The 20,034-nt window shown below is 39.6% G+C and overlaps 1 protein-coding gene across 3 annotated transcripts; it reads left to right on the forward strand.

The window, feature by feature from the left end:
• Positions 1-67: 67 nt before the first annotated feature.
• Positions 68-19,712, forward strand: INTS7 (integrator complex subunit 7; the record flags this gene model as incomplete). 3 transcript variants are annotated; one of them, XM_079532882.1, is made up of 20 exons in its annotated part: positions 68-158; positions 253-382; positions 1,026-1,172; positions 2,315-2,452; positions 2,800-2,846; positions 3,209-3,408; positions 4,691-4,813; positions 5,239-5,356; positions 6,281-6,415; positions 6,958-7,055; positions 7,684-7,923; positions 9,810-9,947; positions 10,812-11,018; positions 13,825-14,019; positions 14,504-14,607; positions 14,977-15,045; positions 16,141-16,273; positions 17,467-17,565; positions 18,396-18,581; positions 19,425-19,712. In XM_079532882.1, 20 exons carry the CDS (start codon positions 68-70, stop codon positions 19,710-19,712), a joined length of 2,886 nt encoding a protein of 961 aa, XP_079389008.1. The 3 variants fall into 3 exon arrangements, with proteins under 3 accessions (XP_079389008.1, XP_079389010.1, XP_079389009.1); XM_079532884.1 differs by having other exon boundaries at positions 16,141-16,261; positions 17,509-17,565; XM_079532883.1 differs by having other exon boundaries at positions 16,141-16,231.
• Positions 19,713-20,034: the final 322 nt, after the last annotated feature.

Below are 20,034 nucleotides of genomic sequence, written 5' to 3' on the forward strand. Positions count from 1 at the left end.
GGTGCCGCTGGGCCGTCGTGGCGGGAGGGCGGCCGCGCACGCGCGTAGAGCGGCCGCGGGGTTCGCGATGGCGGCGGGCGGGAAGTCGTTCTTGGCGGACGCGGGGTACGGCGAGCAGGAGCTGGACGCCAACTCCGCCCTCATGGAGCTGGACAAGGGTGAGGACCGGGGCTGAGGGAGCGCGAGGCTGGGGTGTCGGGCGGGGCCCGGCGGGTGCCGCTGTAGCACTCAGCGTTGCGGTGCTCTGTGTAGGCCTGCGGTCCGGCAAGCTGGGCGAGCAGTGCGAGGCCGTCGTGCGCTTCCCTCGGCTCTTCCAGAAGTATCCCTTCCCCATCCTCATCAACTCAGCCTTCCTGAAGCTGGCCGACGTCTTCAGGGTCGGGTGAGTAGCGTGGTATAATTCCGCTGGGGGCAGTTCTCCATAGGTGCCTTCAAAATCGTAGCTAATGAATGAATGATTGACTCTGCAAGTCCCTTCTGTGAGGAACGAGAATACCAGAGCCTCAAGTTGAGCTTTTCCAAGTGCCCTGAACCTAACTGAGCTGTGTCTGCCATGCAGCTCGCAGTAGCACACAGACATCCATGTTTCTGTTGTGGAATCTTTGCCATTGGGTGCAGGAAGGAATACAGACTCGTGCTTGGCAATGGCTGTTGGGCTTCTCTGTCTTAGTTTTTGCCACAGTTTTCCAGTAGAATCACATCTGGTAGTGTGTGCAGCACAGACACATGCCTGTGCCCATAGTCACTGCTGTCAGAGGGTTCATTTCCCCAGAAGTGTTGGACCCACATTAATAGGACATTACTTGTGCTTTGAAGCAACAGGAGGTTTGTCCCTTGTACTACAAAATAGTAGTGCATTCATATTCCATCTTTAACTGTATCAGCCTACTCGAACTATTTCTAAAGCACAGATCTTCTTTGTTGTGATTAACTCTCCGAAGTTTTTCATAATACATTTGGTTTGGAAGTGTTTGAATCTATATTATCAAACAGCTCAGGAAAGATAAGCTTGTGTCTTCTGATAGAAACAACTTCCTGAGGCTGTGTGTGCTGAAAGTTACCCAGCAGAGTGAGAAGCACCTAGAGAAGATCCTCAACGTGGATGAGTTTGTGAAGAGGGTTTTCTCGGTGATTCACAGCAATGACCCTGTTGCTCGGGCTATCACACTTCGGTAGGTAGCACAGAAATTAACCTGACTTACTTTAAAGCTGTAACTCGTTATATGTGTGCTAATCTGTTCTAAACAAAATCAGCAACTACTCAGAATGTAGGAGATGTCTTCCACTCTCATCATAAAGACAAAAGCAGGGACATCTCACAGGGAGTGAGCAGTGGGGATCTGTAAGTGGAAGAACAAGGTTTTTGCATGCTTGTATTTGTGATGTGAGAATTGTGCAGGTGGCTTCAGGCAAGATGGGATTGGTGATATTCAGATGTTGTGTGCACTTCAAAGATAAAAGAAACGATTGTATGTGTAACCCAGATGTATCTATACAAAACCTACATGCATTATGTGATATATTTAGAACAAGACCGAAAGGGAAGTGCTTCCATATATGTCAAAATAACTTTTGCTAACTTGCAGACTCTTGTTAAATTGCAAACCAAACTGATTTATGGGAACTTTGTTATACTTTCATTTATCCTTCATTTGTTGTTGTCCTAGATGCTTACTGCTTGTTTGTCTGTAATCCACAATGTCTGAGGAGGTGCACTTCTGTTATTGATTGCTGTGGCCTTCCTAGGAATCCAGTGGGAAAACACCCACACTTTAAGCTATCTTTAATGTTGCTGTTCTGCTGCTTTGGTGTCTGTATCTCTAACAGTACCCAATAATCTTTTCGGCATCTTCAACTCTTGTACAGCTGAATTAAAATGTGAACAGAGCACTCCTTCTCCCTTGTTTATTCTTTTCTCCTATCCATCCAGAACTGTTATTGATCCCATTTGAGCTTGAACACAAAAGCATCTTAAGCACTCAGTGTACCCTGTGCCATAGTGTGCTCCTAGTTTTATAACAGTTCTTGCTTTCCACTAACGATACTCCAATATGGTTACTTTTTTATTGTTTGTTTTTATTAAATAACTAACAGAAGATTGATACCAGTACTTTCACTGATATCAATACTGGTACTGGTACTACACAATGACATGCCTACTGTCAGTGTGTCTTTTTCTGTAGTTAACATAGAAGAGTCCTCAGTTATATAAAAATCAAGACTTAAAGCCAGTCCTTCTGCACTTCTCTTTGATTTTATCTTGCATTACTTCATATTCCTTGTGCTTGCTCATTTTCCTGGTCTGTGTCTGTAGGATGTTGGGCAGCATGGCATCTATTATTCCAGAAAGGAAGAATGCGCATCACAGTATTCGTCAGAGTTTGGATTCACATGATAATGTGGAAGTTGAAGCTGCTATTTTTGCTGCTGCCAACTTTTCTGCACAGTCTAAGTAAGGTGGATTTTTTACCCCCCTATTTTTCACATTACAAAGAATAAGAACTCCAGTGTCACTAACAGAACTTTAGTATTTTCTTCAGTGGTGTTAGAACGTCCTTCACAGCTGGTATGTGTCATAACAGTACTGTAGGGAAATCTGAATTCAAGTCTAAAGAAACTTTGAAATGTATTTGAAAGCTTCCATTTTATCGTTTGGTTATGCACCTGTGTAGGGGTTCTAAAATAGCTTAAGTTTTGGCAAGCATTCTTGTGATGATTGTTATTATTAAAATGCAGTGTTTGGTTCTGTTGATTTTTAATCTATTTGTTTTCATTTCACCTGTGCTTTTTTCTCTGCAGGGACTTTGCTGCAGGAATATGTAACAAAATCAGTGAGATGATTCAAGGTATGTACAAATACTGAGTGATATCTGAGAGTTCTTTTTTATATGTACATATATATAAAATATCACTATACCGTTGTTCTTATCCCCAAACAATTCCAGTTTTATAGTTAAATTAGGTAACAAATAATCCAATACCTCTTCTACGTGTATTCTTAAAATTTGAGTTTTCAGAACACTCCTGAACTCTTAGAGTACTTGATACTACTGTGCTTAAGCTGCTAGCCAGAGAACAGGTTATTTGAAGCTAATGCAGCAGTCTGCACAGACTGCATTGATAGCAGTACTGGTAATGCATAGTGTGTGTCTTAGTACTACTAAAAGCCTCTACAACAGCCTGGCAATGTCTTTCTTCCCTGTTACAGGTTTAGCTACACCCGTGGACTTGAAATTGAAGTTGATCCCTATTCTTCAGCACATGCATCATGATGCTAGCCTGGCCTCCAGCTCCCGGCAGCTGCTTCAGCAGTTGGTAACATCATATCCTTCCACCAAGATGGTCATTGTTACTCTGCACACGTTCACTCTGCTTGCTGCGTCGTCTTTGGTTGACATTCCTAAGCAGGTAATTCTTTCAAATGAATTTACACAGCATGTTTAGAACAAAACAAAACCCTAGACTTTCACCATCAGCTGACATCTGAAGATAAATTGTGATGGATATGCTAAGATGATTGCTCCTATGTTGCCATAGAGACAGAGTACGTTGCAGCTGCTGTCACTTCCAGATTGCCCCCTCCAACATAGAGACCTTTTTCATAGTTCATAAATTGTCCGTCTTGGAAATGAATAATGAAATTGAGAAAGAAAATGATTTTTTTTCTGGAAACTTTCTTTTTGCCTCTAGAAGCCAGGCTTCCTTGCTGTGTGTTTTCCCTGCTGTGTATTTTCTTCAGATAGTGGGTGTGCCTTTTACCATTCATGTGTACAAGGGAATGAATAATTCAACAGCATTGAGTATGTTTAAAAATGTAATTAAAAATTTTTCTTGGAAGACTGAGTTTATTGCTATAGCTTATGTTTTTAAACCAAGTTGTGAGAAAGCAGTGATGAGCAAAATATAATGCTTTTATGTTTAGATAATGGGCTTTATGATTGTGATTTATATAGCAAGTATGAACGCACAGTAGCATTTGAGACTCATCTAACTAATTATTGTAAAGTCATAAAAATCTATTGGCCTTTTAAGACCATACATCTGTGGAAGGCTGATGTCTGTTCGACTTAGGGCAGTGATTTGTTTGAAACTTTTCAGAAATAGTAGTGAATTTGAGCTAACTGAAACAACATTCAAGCATTTTACATGCTTTTTATGAAAGTAAGCGTGGACTTAAAAGACTGTATTTCTGCAAACGGCAGCCTGTGTTGCACATATAAATCAGGAAGCCTGGGTGTGTGGGTTTCTTGTTATTTTTTTACTGTGACACAATTTATATCTGTGCTGCTGTTGACTGCAGATCGTGGAGACACCTGAATTAGTGTCAAATGCCTGAAATATTTGCTGCTGGTGCAATCATGACAATGCAAAGTGTTGACTGAGGTCTTTAGGAGTGTTTTACCAGTATTTCTGTGAGAGCAGGAATAGCTCTTAGGGCTTCTTGGGGTATGCAGGGTGGTGCAGAGAAGTGTGCTTGAGCAGACAGGAGAAGAGGATAGCAGAAAGCAGCTGTTGGATTCATTTCACTTGCCATGGAACTGTAGTACAGTCTTTGCCATGTGGGAAGCATGCAGACAGGTAATGCATAGCAGTTTCAGATGAGTGTTCTCAAAATTCCTTCATGAATATTGAGTGGATTTCCTTCTAGTACAATCTCTTTCCCTTAAATGATGAATTTACCTTTTTACAGGTCCAGCTTTTGTTGCAGTACTTGAAGAATGACCCCAGAAAGGCTGTGAAGAGGCTTGCAATCCAAGATTTAAAGCTTTTGGCCAACAAGATGCCACATACGTGGAGCAGAGAAAATATTCAGGTTAATACATTTTTAGGCAAAAGTTTGTTATGAAACTGCATTTAGTTGTGGAATTCTTTCCAAGAGAGCAATTTGTAAGGGAAAGGAATGAAAAAAGAAAATATGTCTCTATGTCCTTGAATTAAGCTCAATCTGCAAAGCAGAGTAGCCGAAAATTAATGACTAATTGAAGTAATGTAACCAAGAAGTGTGTGTCACTGGCTTTAGAAACTGGTGCTGCTGTTGATTCTTAGCAGTTGGTTAGGATACAACTGCAAGACGTTTTTCAGATGCTCGTCAGGTAAGCAAGGAAGTTCTGGTTTGACTTCAGTTTTGTCTGTTTTGGTATAGGTCCTTCCTTACAAACAAACACAACTAAACCTTTAGTACAGATAGTTCATGGAACTTCCTTCTGTTTGCGTCTTTTCCCTTCTCTTAACCCATAGGCACTGTGTGAATCTGCTCTGCACACTCCATATGACAGTTTGAAGCTGGGCATGCTGTCTGTTCTTTCCACATTATCGGGGACCATTGCCATTAAACAGTACTTCAGCAGTGCTCCAGGTAAGAAAACTAGATGCGATGATAATTTTTGGCATTTTTGGAAGACTAGCTATCTACTTCTGAACAGTTTAATCTAAACATTGTTGCATATCCTGGAAGTATTTTTGAACTTCAGAGCACTACAGAGAGTCAGACTGTGTTTATTGTATGCGAACTTGAAATGAGAGATGCACCAAAGACAGTCATGGCCTAAGATTCTGTTGTAGATTTTGTGGCTAATAAGCTCTGTGAAAGTTTTGTTTGCCTTTGGATTTTCAACCTCTCTACATAAACTAAAGAAACAGTTTGCCTCTTAAATGGGCAGTCTGTATTCTGCTTAAGGCACTTTGAAACCACTACTTGTGTAGTATGTATGTGTATGAAGGGAATAGAGAAGCATAGAGGCTTTGTAGTTGAGAAGGAGCAGACATTCTGAAACAGGTAAAGGTATCTCATTCTGGAAATGGAGATGATACTGTCTTTTATGTCTTCTTGAAATGCCTTAATGAGTATAGTGAGCCTGACAACACTGGTTGCAGGAAAGAAGAAAAGCAGTATGTTTTCGTTAGTTATTCTGGCATGTCTTAATATGCTCATTGGTTTTTTTTGTTTGTTTGTTTGTTTGTTTTTTTTAGTCAGTAAAATCTTAGGGACAAGTCTAAAGATCTCCAAGTTCCTGAAACATCAGCCTTTAGACCTGAGTACTCTTTTCCTGTGTACACCTAAGTTGTGTTTAAGAAAGAGGAGACAGTCTCTGTGTTGGTGTGTGTATAGGAATATACGTTAAAATGGTAGGATAAAAAAATATGAAGTAAAATAAATAAGTAATTTTAAGAAACCAAGCACCATAAATCGATATAGATTTTGTACAGGAATATACTTGAAAGTTTCATAGTTTAATTAAGCTATGTGCTGTTATGTCTGCTTTGCCTTATCTTCATTTAGGAGCAGCGGCTACAACTGCAAGGTCATTTGATTTAGTAAAATTAGCACAGGAGTGCTGTTACCATAATAACCGTGGCATTGCAGCTCATGGTGTGAGAATTCTGACAAATATATCAGCCTCTTGTCAGGAAAAAGGTAAATGAGAGCAAGGACAATGAAATACATTTATTTGCAATCAGGCTTATGCACTTCATGTATTATTAACTGGTTTTGTCCATGAATTTTTCTGTAAGTCTGTCTGATCCTCTTCATCTGGTTATGGGGACTACAATCTCTACAAATGTTTTGTGGGATTTTGTGAATGGTTGGGAAGATTCCATCTTCTGCTGATTTGTAAAAAAGTTAATGGAGGCAGTAGAACTGCTAAAATAAAGACTTGTCTTACTTTTGCTATAAATCACTGAATTATCTGTTAGCCTTTGATAGCTCTTGGCCCAAAATCTGCTGCAAAGGAATAATGGAACATCTGGAAGTTGTAATCCAGAATTTTATGCTCACCCTACAAATGTCACGGTTAATGTGACTGCTGAATAATTACCTAAGACACAGAATTGCTTCCAGTTAAAGTAAGTCAGAATCATTAGAATATTCATCTGTCACCAGCACCACAGTAAGCATTACATTGATTAAAGTCAGGAACTGTGAAAGGGAACTAACTGACTGTTTCTTTTTCTTAGATCTTCTGCCTTTGGAGCAAGATGCTGTTTTTGGCTTAGAATCTCTTCTTGTTCTCTGTAGTCAAGATGACAGTCCAGGAGCTCAAGCAACTTTAAAGGTGACCGTACTATTGTGTTTCATTAGCACTGCTGTAAGTTATACTAATGGTTTCTATAGGAGAAGAGCTAAAGCGTATCAGATCTTTCTGGTGGAAACATACATACTGACTGGAAAGAAATCAGTGTTTTTCTATGTCTTGTCAGTAGTTAAGAGTTCAGAGTGATAGTACATGACTGCGGTGTGATTGCTTTCAACTCTAGTATAAGTTATTTTCATGGAGGGGAGAGAAGGTGGACTTTTCTGAGGTACAGCTGTAATAAAACAAACTTGAATGAGGGATGGAGATGTCTCTAGAGAACAAAGAAATTCTTGGGAAGGGAGAACCCACTTTTTCTGAGATGGGGATGCAATCTGCAAGATAACGATGCTGCTATGAAGTATTTTTTTAATTGTCCCACTTCATGACCTGCTACCAGCAATTTTATTTAGTTATGTCCCTGTAAAGGCATGAGAAGAATTGTTTCCTGGTATCTTTGTGCTTTGAGTTTAGAGATGGATGCTTATGCTCTAAGGAAGTCTCCTTTTTGTGTATTTTTGTAATCACACTTGCAGCAAAGTGTGTGTTTTGATTTTACCTCTAAGTAAGAATTGTATTAATTGTACCTGTTGATGTTTATGAATTACAGATCACCTTAACTTGTATGGTGAAGTTGGTCAAGTGCCGTCCTCACCTGAGCCAGTCAGTGGTTGAATCTCTGCTGACACAGCTGCACAGTGCTCAGGATGCTGCTAGGATTCTCATGTGCCACTGTTTAGCAGCTATTGCCATGCAGCTGCCTGTGTTAGCCGACGGCATGCTAGGAGATCTGATGGAGCTCTATAAAGTGATCGGACAATCTACCACAGATAAAAAACAGGAACTCTTGGTAAGACCTCCTTCTAGAGAATAAACCTTGATGGACAAAATCATAGAATGATAGAATGGTTTGGATTAGAAGGGATGTTAAAAACCATCCAGTTCCAACCTCACTGCTGTGGGCAGGCATACCTTCCACTAGAACAGATTGTTCAAAGCTTCATCCAACCTGGCCATCAACACCTCCAGGGATGAGGTATCCACAGCTTATCAGGGCAGCCTGTGTCAGTGTCTCACCACCCTCAAAATGTAGAATTTCTTCCTTATGTCTAATCTAAATCTACTCTCTGAGTTTAAAGCCATTACCCCTTCTCCAATTACTACACACCCTTGTTTTAAAAAAAAAAAAAAAATTCCTCTCCAGCTTTCTTTGTAGCTTGGTTTGGGTACACAAAGGCTATATAATGGTCTCCCTGGAGCTTTCTCTTTGTCAGTCTGAACAGCCCCAACTCTCTCAGCCCTCTTCTAAGGGTGAGTGCTCCAGCCCCCCATCATCTTTACAGCCTCCTCTGAACCTCACGTAACAGATCTGTGCTGCTCTTATCCTGGGGGTCTCAGACCTGCGTGCAGTACTGCAGGTGGGGTCTCACAAGATCAGAGTAGGGGGAAACAATTGCCTCCTTTGACCTGCTGATCACACTGCTTTTGATTCAGCCCGGGACATGATTGGCACTCTGAGCTTCAGTCATATTCTGCCATCTCACATTGAGATTGACTTCAGATACCAACCCCTAGTCCTTTGCCTCAGGGCTGCTCTGCTCAATCTCTGTCTGTGCTTGAAATTGTCCCAACCCAAGTGCATGGCATAGCATTTGACCTTATTGACAAAGAATTTCATACAGACCTACCTCTTAAGCCTGTCCAGATCCCTCTTGGTGGCATCCTTTCCCTCCAGTGTGTTGACTGCACTGCATAGCTTGGTGTCATCAACGTGCTTGTTGAGGGCATACTCAGTTCCACTGTTCATGTCACTGACAAAGATGTAACAAAGTGCCAGTCCAGTACTGACCCCTGAACACCTCTTGTGACTGGGGCCCATCTGGACATGGAGCCACTGAGTGTGACCACCCAGCCGATTCCTTATCCACCAAGTGTTCCATCCATCAAATCCATATCTTTCCAGAGAAAAGAATGTCGTATGGGACAGTGTCAAATACGTTGAGTGAGTCCAGTAGGTGATATATGAAGGAAGAACGCCAACACTATAACCCCATCTGCATAAACTACAATGGATAGTTTTTCTCCTCCCAAAAGGTTAGCTAAAGGCACTTGTTAGGTCCAAGTTGATGTGCCAGCCTATAGTCTCATTTTCAGGTTGCTGTTTTAGATAGTTCAATTGGATAGAATTGAATCATAGATATATGAGATGTGATTTCAGAGTTGTGTTGGCTTATGCAGTGTATTCTAGATTTCCCAGCAGATGGCACTGCTTAGACAAAAGTTGGGATAGTAAAATAAGGTTTGCAGAAGAATAAGATGGCAGTTAATTATATCAATTTACATGTGGTAGTCTGGCATGCATTTTAATATACTTTAAAAGACAAAAATCCTCTCATTACATCTATTTAGAGATTAATTTATTTTTTGAGAAAGAAATTACAAGCTTCCTGCTTATTTATCTGGAGCCTTTGAACTATCCCAGTGGGAAGTGGCAGTAAAGGTTATTTAAATTAAAGTGAATTTTATCTACAAAAAATATTCTGGTTGCCCCAAATATTAAGATACATGACTGAGAAGAGTTCTTCAGTTAAAACGTATATTAAGTCTTTTATGTAGATCCAGGTCCAAAATCAAGCAGATAATTTCTATTGTGCTGAGGTGGTTGGGGTTTCTTTTGTTTGTGGTCGTTTGTTCTTGAAATACAACCTTATTCCTAACCTCTCTGCTCTTCTGTAGGTTTCTCTTGCCACAGTAATATTTGTTTCCAGTCAGAAAGCTTTATCTTCAGAAATTAAAACTGTTATCAAACAGCAGCTTGAGAATGCCTCCAATGGATGGACAGCCTACAGGATAGCCAGGCAGGCTTCCAGAATGGTAGGTGAAAATAAATACCTGGAAGAAAATGGTGTTGTTGAAAGAATTCCAGTGATTTCCTTGAATTGGAAAAAGAATGTAAGGAAGGAAAATAATAGGGCTCAAAACATAGAAAACAATGTGGGTGGGTAGCTGTGGGGAATGTAGTATTTTCCTTAATTCTCTGGAATGTTGATTCCATTCAGAGTGGTCACCCCATCAGGTTGGTTTTCCTAGCCAGTCATCTTTCCAGAGTGTTTGAGAAGAGAGAAGCTAATGACTTGGTCTTTATTTTTTTTATGAGCACGCCTAATCTTTATTTTCTGGTTGATGTTTAGAAAGTACTACAGGCCATCCTGATGTATGCTTCTCTTCAATGTGAAGAAAGATTGATTTTTCTCTCCCCTTCAATAAAATCATAGCTGGGGTTAGAACTATGCAGAAAGCCTGTTAGGAGATGAGGGGGTAATCTGAAGCAGATAAGGTATGCGTTGCAGAGGGGAGAACTGAGTACAGCACTGCTTCAGTACATCAGCCAGGGCTCCTGATTTTAGCTCTGGTCTGACTTGATAATAGTTTCAAACCCAGTGTTACTGTGAAGATGAAATATATGTTTTCAGTATTAAAAATAAATACATTTCTAGACTTGTTTCTTATCTTGTTAAGCTGTCTTGTATAAATAATTACTTCATTCAGGCTTATCTTTCCGTAAAATAAGGTTTAGTGGTTTTTTGTTATTAGGTTTGTAATGATCAAATGACTAATAAAAGGTTCACTGGTTTTATTTTTGAAGTATGATTAATTCTGGGGAATTTATGTTCTTACACAGCGATTATCCACAGCTTTTTTTCTTGTCCCCTCTTCCAAACCTTCTTATCATTACAGGGTAACCATGACATGGCCAGAGAACTGTATCAAAGCCTACTGACTCAGGTGGCTTCAGAGCACTTTTACTTCTGGCTGAACAGTTTGAAGGAGTTCTCCCATGCAGAGCAGTGTCTGACGGGTTTGCAAGAGGACAACTACAGCTCAGCACTTTCTTGCATAGCTGAAGCTTTAAAATCATATCACAAAGGAATAGCATCCCTAACGGTCAGCACAGATCTTCTACTGTAGTGATGATTCTGTGTACCATGGCAGATCTGTTTTGTTTCTGTTCTTAAACTTCTTAAGAGTTGTTAAGGGTGCCAACCTCTTTTTTATGAGAGGGCTGCAGGGAAATCCCCTTTAGAACCCCTTTAGAAGAGAGAGATCAGCAGCTAAGTTCATTTGCTAGATTTTTTTTTTTTTCCCAGTTTTCCCATTCCTCACTTTCTGCCTTGATCAAATCATGTGATACTTTTTTTTTTTTTTTAACTTTTTTCTTTTTTTTACTTAAAGTTACTTAATTTAAGTGCTTAATTGTCTTCCTACTGAGTTCAAATTGCATTGTATTTGACAATGTGATCCTGTGGAATTCTAAGAACAGTAAAGCCACACCAATACAGTAAGAGGAGGGAGAACAATTCAATGTTGTCAAATCCACAGGAATTTGGAGGTACATATTTTAAGCAAGTATTTTCTGCTTTTTGAAAGTAGGGAAAAAATAAGGCTGTGTGTGGTGTCTCTGAAAAACAGTAACAGAGGCATTCATGACTATGGACTTCCATTTCATGCTGTCATCTTAACAAAAGGTGTTCCATCTTCATACAGCACTTCTAAATGAAGCAGCGTACTACTTTTGCTGTTGTCAGTGTCATGTCAGCTCAGATATTAGTATTAATAAAGCTCAGATATACTGTTTTTTAATAATCTGCCACTTGGATAACATGGAAGGTTATAAATATTATGCCTTTATCCTCTGAGAGAAAGCTCTGTAAGTATTTGCCTTTAAGTTGTTGGCTAAGTGGATAAGGCTTTTCATTCAACACTTAAGGCTTCTCTAACATCTAGAAGCCATTGGAGGGGGCATCTAATTGGACATGAATATTTAATACAGGCAGGGAAGTGGTTCAGCAAATTAAATTGTCTTTCCCTAGAGTCTGGTTTTTTTTTTTTTTTTTGTCATTGAAAAATTACTTTCCTCATCTCTTCTACTGGTCTTCTTGAAAATTGTGGTCCACGGGTTTCAGAGAGCTAGAGAAGAGGAAGCTGCTTTATTTTTGTTGTTGTTATTTGCTAGCTGTTCCTGACTTACTGCATCTCTCTTGACAAATTCCTCCCTGTGCTCAAATCTCAGCTGTGAAAGGAGCCTTTCTCAGCTTAGGTCTGTGTAACTCAGTGTTTTTTTAAAAGAGGAACAAAGTGTCACTAAGGATGCATGGTAGTCTAACTGCAGAATACTTCAGCTGTCCCTTCTGTCTGACTTCAGCTTTTCTGTTGCTTCTGTTTTAGTGTAGTGCATGACTCAGCACTGTTGCTGCTGCAGACCATTAATGCCTGTGTAGTTGGGCCACCTTGTAACTACACAGTAGTAGTTACCACCTACACAGTGGTAATCCTGCAGACATTCTGCAATGATGACATATCCAGACAGTGACTGATCTTATCAGAATATTTCTCAATTCCTTCTTGATATGCATGCAAGAAGGAAGGTTGCATTGGGTGTATGCAAAGTGTTTTTTCAGGTGAGTTTCTCCTCTTGAGGACTGAACCTAACTTCTTTACAGATGAGAGAAATGTGTGGGATGGGGAATTATAAAGTGCATAGGCCCCCAGTCCCATCTGTCTTGCTATGTGCTTTCTTGCGTAGTTAGCAAAGGTTTTGAAATAGGACTCTGGCACAGAACTTGCATTTCCTTAGAAACTCCTGCTTGTTTTTTCACTACTGGTAAAGCAGAGACAGAGCTTGAACAAAGCATATGTACGATTAAGTAGTGCTGACTCAAAACATGTTAAGTAGTGTCATTTGAAGAACTTAACTGAGCTGAAGAACTATCTATGTCATTTTCAGAAGAACTGTAACTTAGTTATTGCCCGTGGCTATATGTGTTACGGGTAATATAAATTGCAGTTTTAATGAGGCAAGTTTGTATCTCTATCTACAAGAATCAAGTCCAGTTTGCTGTACTGAGAACGTCTGGCTTTTTATAGTGGTTGGTTGATATTTCCTTAGTTTCACCCATGGTAAGCCAGTTCTCAGATGACGTGGGACACTTTGTGATAAACTTGTTTGTTTTCCTGCCAGCAAAAGGAAAAAAAAAAAAGTTCTTGATAAGGTGTTGGGTGCATCCTAGCTTGGGTTTTTGGCTTGACTAACATCAAATATTGAGTGCTGCGGTTTGCCATCCTGGGTGACTTCAGCTGTCACAGGTGGTTCTCCAAGTCAAATGAGCTCTTAGGGAACAGAATTGCATAGAATGATAACCTTAGATTAATAGCAACATGTCTTTCCTCCTGGAGTTCTGTTGATCATTCTTGGTTGTCACTGCCTTCATCAAATATAAGGTGCCTTGTGGTACACAGTTCAGAGAAAGTCAAAGGTGGTTACTACTGCTTTTAGTACTGGGTGGCTTTAGCTGGTCCTTTATCATTCTGGCTCATCCGAAGATTGACTTGCAGTTCTCTCTGCTTCTTTGCCTTTCAATTCAGTGTGCCCTCTCATGGTAGGGGCTGTCTGGACTGTGTGGCTTTAAAGGTCCAATAGTTTGCCCTTTGAAGAAGGGGAAATAAGTGCCCAAATGGCTCAAGTCACAGTTGTTACAAGCATGATACGCTTGATGGCTTAGCAATTACCTAAATTTTTCTACCTTGTGTATTTGGTATGATTTAAATTAAGGTTTGTTTTCAAAAATCAGCTTTAGTAGTGAGCCAGAGAGTATAGTTGTCTGAAGAGAACACAGTTTAGTGACATTGCAAAGTTATTTTACTATGTTTGCTTTTGACCTCAATTAGCAACATTACAATTACTGTGTTTCAGGCTGCAAGTACACCGCTTAATCCTCTGAGCTTTCAGTGTGGATTTGTGAAACTCAGGATTGACCTTCTGCAAGCTTTTTCTCAACTTATTTGTACCTGCAACAGCCTGAAAACAAGTCCACCACCAGCTATTGCCACAACGATTGCCATGACATCAGGCAATGATCTCCAGAGGTGTGGGCGCATCTCTAACCAGGCATGTGTTCTTGTTCCACTTTTGTATAGTTATGTTTAGGATATCAGTATGTATTTTGCTTCTCAGCAGCTATCATAGATTAAGGTTAGAAGGGGAAAGTTTTTACACAGATAGTGGTGAGGTGCTGGTGCAGCTGACCAGAGAGGTTGTGAATGCCCCATCCCTGAAGGCATCCAGACCAGGCTGCACAAAGCCCCATCCAACCTGGGTTGTTCAAGTTAGTTTTGTTTTTAACCTCAAAATGGTATGCTGTGTTGTTGTTTGTTAGTTTTTTGGTTTTTGTTTTTTACATGAAGAATATCTGTTTAAATCATGAGTAATACTCTGTCACTGAAGTGCTTTTTATCCATGGGAGGAGGGAAAAATTTTATGTATCTTTGAGAGTGTGTTTTATTTCTTCAGCGGTGTTGAACAGTATAGGGATTTTCTGGATGCGCAGGCTGTTTTTCTTCTGTTATTTTGACAGGTAAAATTGTCTCTGTAGATGAAGTTATCAATGGAGGAATTCCGAAACCTGGCTGTGCGTTATGGAGATCTGTATCAGTCATCTTTTGATGCAGACTCAGCAACTCTAAGGAATGTTGAACTGTATCCTTTTAAAAGCTCAGAATTTGTCCTTTTAGATTCTGATTGGGACAGCACGAAGCTTAACAGTCCCTTCTCTAGGGAAAGCTAGCACAAAGTCATTTTGAAGCAGTCAACATAAGTCAGGTTACTTAAAACCTATTTGGAAATGTACATTGATATTATTGTTCAAAATTACTTCATGAGTGAGTTAGGTTTTGAAACAGCATAAAATGGGATTTCCGTAAGTCTTCGTCTGTTTACCAAAGGAGTAATGGTAGGATTACTTCACAAAAACTAGAGAAATAAGGAAAAGTGCTAGTAAATAGTACTGTATTTCTTGTTTTAGGAACCAAGTTTGTAAGTCTCCTAGCTCCTTAATATTAATATCAGACAACAGCAGAGCTGCCTGTTGATTTCACATGCAATTGAAGCTCTGATTTTGGATCCAGAATCTGCAAAGTAAGTTTTAGAGTTAACTTTCTGCTCCTTTGCTTCTAGTTTCTAAACTCTTGGGACTTCAAATCTAGGAATTCAAGGAATGTTCAGAGAAGCCTCCTTGTGGCCCCTTACAATTTTGCTCTGGCCAGGCTGGAGGACCTGCTGCTGTGCTGTAGCTGACAGGTTAGGGACTGCATTTCAGGTTCTGCTTTTTATACTTACTCTGCTCTTGAGAGCTGTAGTGCATTCATCTTAAATACAGATTTGAATTAAAATAAGAAAAGACTTTTGATCTGTTGCTGTGAATTTTAATTTTTGCTTTTCTGTGTTAACTCTCATACTTGTAAGTGGAAATAGCAGGTACGTGTTGGTTTCCTTCAGAGTCCTGGAAATGCATGCATTAGATTAGTACAAGATTTTTAAGGTAAATAAACAATTTCTGGCTTTTTTTGTGTGTGTGTAAGCTTGTACATATTAGCAAAATCACACTGAAGCAGCTATGAATCAAATCATTCTTCAGAACTCCGGGGCTGTGATTAAAGGGAGGATAATGTGGCTAAACATCTTTATAAATGTGCGTTTCTTGTAACTGGAAATAAAATTGGGCATCCCAAACATCTATCCTATTCATTATGAATTAAGCACTATTTTGAACATGCCTTAATCATACTTTTTCCTACTGTGTCCTTTAGAAAGTTAGGTTTCTAGGAGTTGGAGCTGTATTCAGAGCATTAGATTATAAGATTCCATATTTATTAACTCTGACTGACATTGTCTATTTTTGTTGAGTTGTCAAGCTTTTTTAAAAACATTATGAGTGCTGCAGGCTGAAATAAAATCCCTCAGGGAATTAAGCACACCCAGACTGTTAGAGCTGTAGTTGCTTCAACTAGGAAAGGATGGGAACGCAAAGTGCTGGATAAGCTGGAGTTAAGACAGGGCTTCAATACGTGGAGCAAGTCTGATTGGGAAAACAATAAATCAAACAGTTTGTTTATTTCTTAATGAATTTCAAGTTGTAACAGAGGATGGTCTCGTTGGGCATGTTTCAGAGTGAGCCTCTTGGGCTGGGATGAGGAAAGTATTTTAGGCACAGCAGAATGTTTTATTTTCTAGTTTCCAGGAATACAGTTCAAATGGAGCAGCACACGTTGAGAGTGAATATGAAAGGAGAATGATGTCTGTATTTAATCATGTACTGGAAGAAGTGGAATCCCTCAACAGGAAGTATGCTCCTGTGTCTTACTTGGCAAGTAATAGCTTTACGTATATGTTCTGTAGATGAAGGTGCCTAAACCTCAGGTGATCAAGCAACTGAAGAGCACATTTCAGTTATTTAATGTAAGCTATTAGTGGTACAAGGAACTCAGTTCCTAAGGATATACTCTAATACTTGAAAAAAAGGTTTTGCTAGAACATCTGTAAACTTACTGGCCTGATTAAAAACATGGTTTTTAAAATCCTCATATTATGAGTGTAGCAGGTGCTGATAAATGTTAGGATAGTTAGAGGTAATACTGAGTCTCTGTCAAACTGATCACTTTAAAATACTGAAGTACTGTTTATTCATGCTGTTGTGGTTCAGGAGTTCCACCTGTAGCACACACAGTGCTGGAGGGTCCGGCACTAGCCCAGCTTCAGTGTCTGAGCTGTTGGCAGTTAGTGCTGTGTGGCTGGAGTGTAGTGTTTCTCTTATCAATACAGGTCATCGGAAACACAATGTAAAGTGTGCTGAATGCAAAGAGGGAGCTGATAAGAGCACTCCTTTACAGTCCTAATCTGGTGTTGTTGTCTTCTGTTAGTGAAAATCATAAAGCACACTGGTGGAAACAGGGCAGCTCACTTGTTAGGACTGGCACCTTCTTGCCTATTTTTTGCTAAATTCAGCAGTCCCTATAAAATTCTAATTTGCGCAGAAAAGTGAGTTGCCTAAAATGTAGCCAAGGTAAACACTGTAAACTTAGTTGCTGTCTGCTCCAGCCCAGCTGGGTGATTTCAGTAGGGCTGCCTTTGCTGATGTTACAATGCAGTGAGGGAAGGAAGAGCAGATAAAAGACTTAAAACTTATTTGCACCCTGTGAAGTTGTGGGATTTGCCAGGAGTGGATTATTGTTTATTCGAGGGTTTGTGTATCAATTCTGTGTTAGGAGTGTTTTAAGCAGATACTGCTAAGCTAACTCTAACACTGGGACTGAAATTATCTAGATTTATATTTTTCTTGGCCTGCTTGTTCTTTCCAGAGCAGAGTACCTTCTTTGTAAAGAAGAGAGCATAAACATAAGCTGAATGTAGTCACTGCCATTGTAGTGGCTTCTGTAATATGACGGTGTCAATATATTTCTGAACTTGTAGTGGAAGCTACTGCAGTTTCATTACCCTAAGTGCATATCTTTTCCATACTGTCTGAAATATTCTTATTTGCTTTGGCTCTGTTTCTTACAGCATACAGCTTGTCTGTGCAGTGCTGTCATTGCCTTGCTGAAGGTACCCCTTTCTTTCCAAAGGTACTTCTTCCAAAAGCTGCAGTCTACAAGCATTAAGGTAAGCGTTGCTCAAATGTGGCCTAAAATCTCTCCTTATAGAACCTACTTCATGAATAGTCATACCGAAGGCATAAAGCTTCAGTATTTTTTACTGAAGATACTTAACTGCAATACAGACCTGGGCTTGCCTGTTAGGGATAGCTTAAATAATGTCTGCGTCGTAACTGAGTACATATATAATTGTTATGAGGCACTAGGCTATGATTTAATCAAACAAATAGGATTCAGTTTTTTGATTGCAAGATCTTAAAATAAAATCTGACTGGTAATTTTTCTTGGTTCTGCGTCTGCAGAGCAAATTTTCTAGTCTTAGGAAGGCAACTTTTATAAGCCTGAGTTATTTTTCTTCAAAAACCAACATTTACTATGGAATGGAGTTGTAATATTTATCAGTTAAGTGAGTTTGAGAACGGCAGTGTGATGGCTTCAATGGCAAGTTAATTTTGTATTTTTAACTCAAAAGATCCTTTTTTTTTTTCTGGGGAAATGTTAGACTGGAGATTGACACTATTTAATCATACAGGTTTTCACTTTTGTATTCGTCTTCATATGCTTAGAACTTGTGGAAATTTTATAGAAGATTTCTTCTTTTGAAGGTATTTAATTAAAGAAGGAGATGCAAACACCATGCCTGGTATTGCTGATGATGCTTATAGATTTTAACAGTAATTGTTTCTGCTGCAAAGTGAACGTTTCCATTTTCTGCTTTTCTCTACCAAATCCTTCCTTGAAGTTATGCTATAAGAAGGTGCTCTGTTACATCTTGTAATTATTATTGCTTTTAAGGAGGCGTGAGGTTACATATTTGTCTGTCGTCTTGTGTTGTAGCTTGCTCTATCCCCATCTCCAAGGAATCCTGCAGAACCTATTGCAGTACAGAACAATCAGCAGTTAGCCTTAAAGGTAGAAGGAGTGGTTCAGCATGGATCTAAACCAGGCCTCTTCCGTAAAATCCAATCAGTCTGTCTAAATGTATCTTCAGTACTGCAGAGCAAATCTGGACAAGACTATAAGGTATGGGTAGACAAGAGCAACAAGGAGTCTTAGGCCTTCTCAGTGTATTTTTCATCCTTTTCAGCTTCTGGTTGAAATTAATGTGTTCTTGTCTAATCCTCTCTTGGCATTTGACATTTGGGCACAAGTGGGAGCTGGTCATAGTGCTTGGAAGGAATCTGGGATTTCTGTGCTTGCTGTATGCTGATAGCTTTTTAGTAACAACTTTCCTTCCAGACTAAAGAGACCCTGTGATGTTGAGAAGAAGTCATTAGGAGTCTGCTTGAGATAAGGAAAATTCAGTCTAGCTGTATACCAATGAAAACTCCAGAGGCACAAAAAAGAGGCAGGAACAGATCACTTATTGCACAGCCGCTGTAACTTCTTACCCTTATTAAGGGTTGTTTTTTTTTCTTTTCTTGTAACAGTCCTGTTAATTTCCATTAATCCAGTGGAGTGCCTTATCAAAGACTGCATGTCTGAAGTTCAGTTTATGCTAATGTAATACTTAGTGCAAGGTCTGTTTTGGTGAGTTTGGGGGTTCTTGAGGTTTAGGGGGGAAGTGAATTGCTTCTAAAGCAACAGGATTATAGGAAGTACGTCTGAATTGCATTATTGCAAAACCAGAACACTGGTAAGGGGAAAGACTTCATGTTAGCTACCTTGCTTTTATTGATAGAAAAAAAATAAAATTGCATTTATCTATGGAAAAATATGTCAAAACTGATGCAAGCATACATGTGCATTGGTTTAGGAAAATTGAGGACAAAGGTGGTTTTTTTTTTCTCCTTTCTCTTTCAAACAGAAAATAGAAAACTGATTCTAGCAGATTATATAAAATGGTAACCTTTTTTGTGTTCTCAGATTCCTATTGACAACATGACCAATGAAATGGAGCAGAGGGTGGAGCCGCACAACGACTACTTCAGCACTCAGTTTCTGTTAAACTTTGTGATACTTGGCACCCATAATATTACAGTGGAGTCCTCTGTAATAGATTCCAATGGTATTGTTTGGAAAACTGGGCCTAAAACAACTATTTTTGTTAAATCTCTTGAAGATCCATACTCTCAGCAAGTTCGTCTTCAGCAACAGCAAGGACAGCCACCATCACAGCAGCAACAACAAAGAACAGCATACTCACGGTTCTAATTCCTGGAAGTGACTCTTGTGGTCAGTGACTACTTTGTGCTGGCTAAGGGAAGTGATGTTTTCTGTCCCCACTTAGATTGTTGTGTAGTTAGTTCTGTGGCTGTGTATGTACATGTTCCCAAATGCACGCATTCACATACCCACGACCGCAAATAGCTGTAAGGTCCAGGAGATGATTCACCTACTGTACGTGCAACCAGAGATCTGAACTGTTTGTGGTTGGTGCTTTCTTCATTGAAGTCTCAGGTTATTGTCTTAACCATACAATCTTTCTTACTGTAACACAGAAAAAGAAAGCAAAGATCTCCAGATTAAAGGGTCA

Source organism: Tetrao urogallus, assembly GCF_951394365.1.
Source record: "Tetrao urogallus genome assembly, chromosome: 2".
NCBI lineage: Eukaryota > Metazoa > Chordata > Aves > Galliformes > Phasianidae > Tetrao > Tetrao urogallus.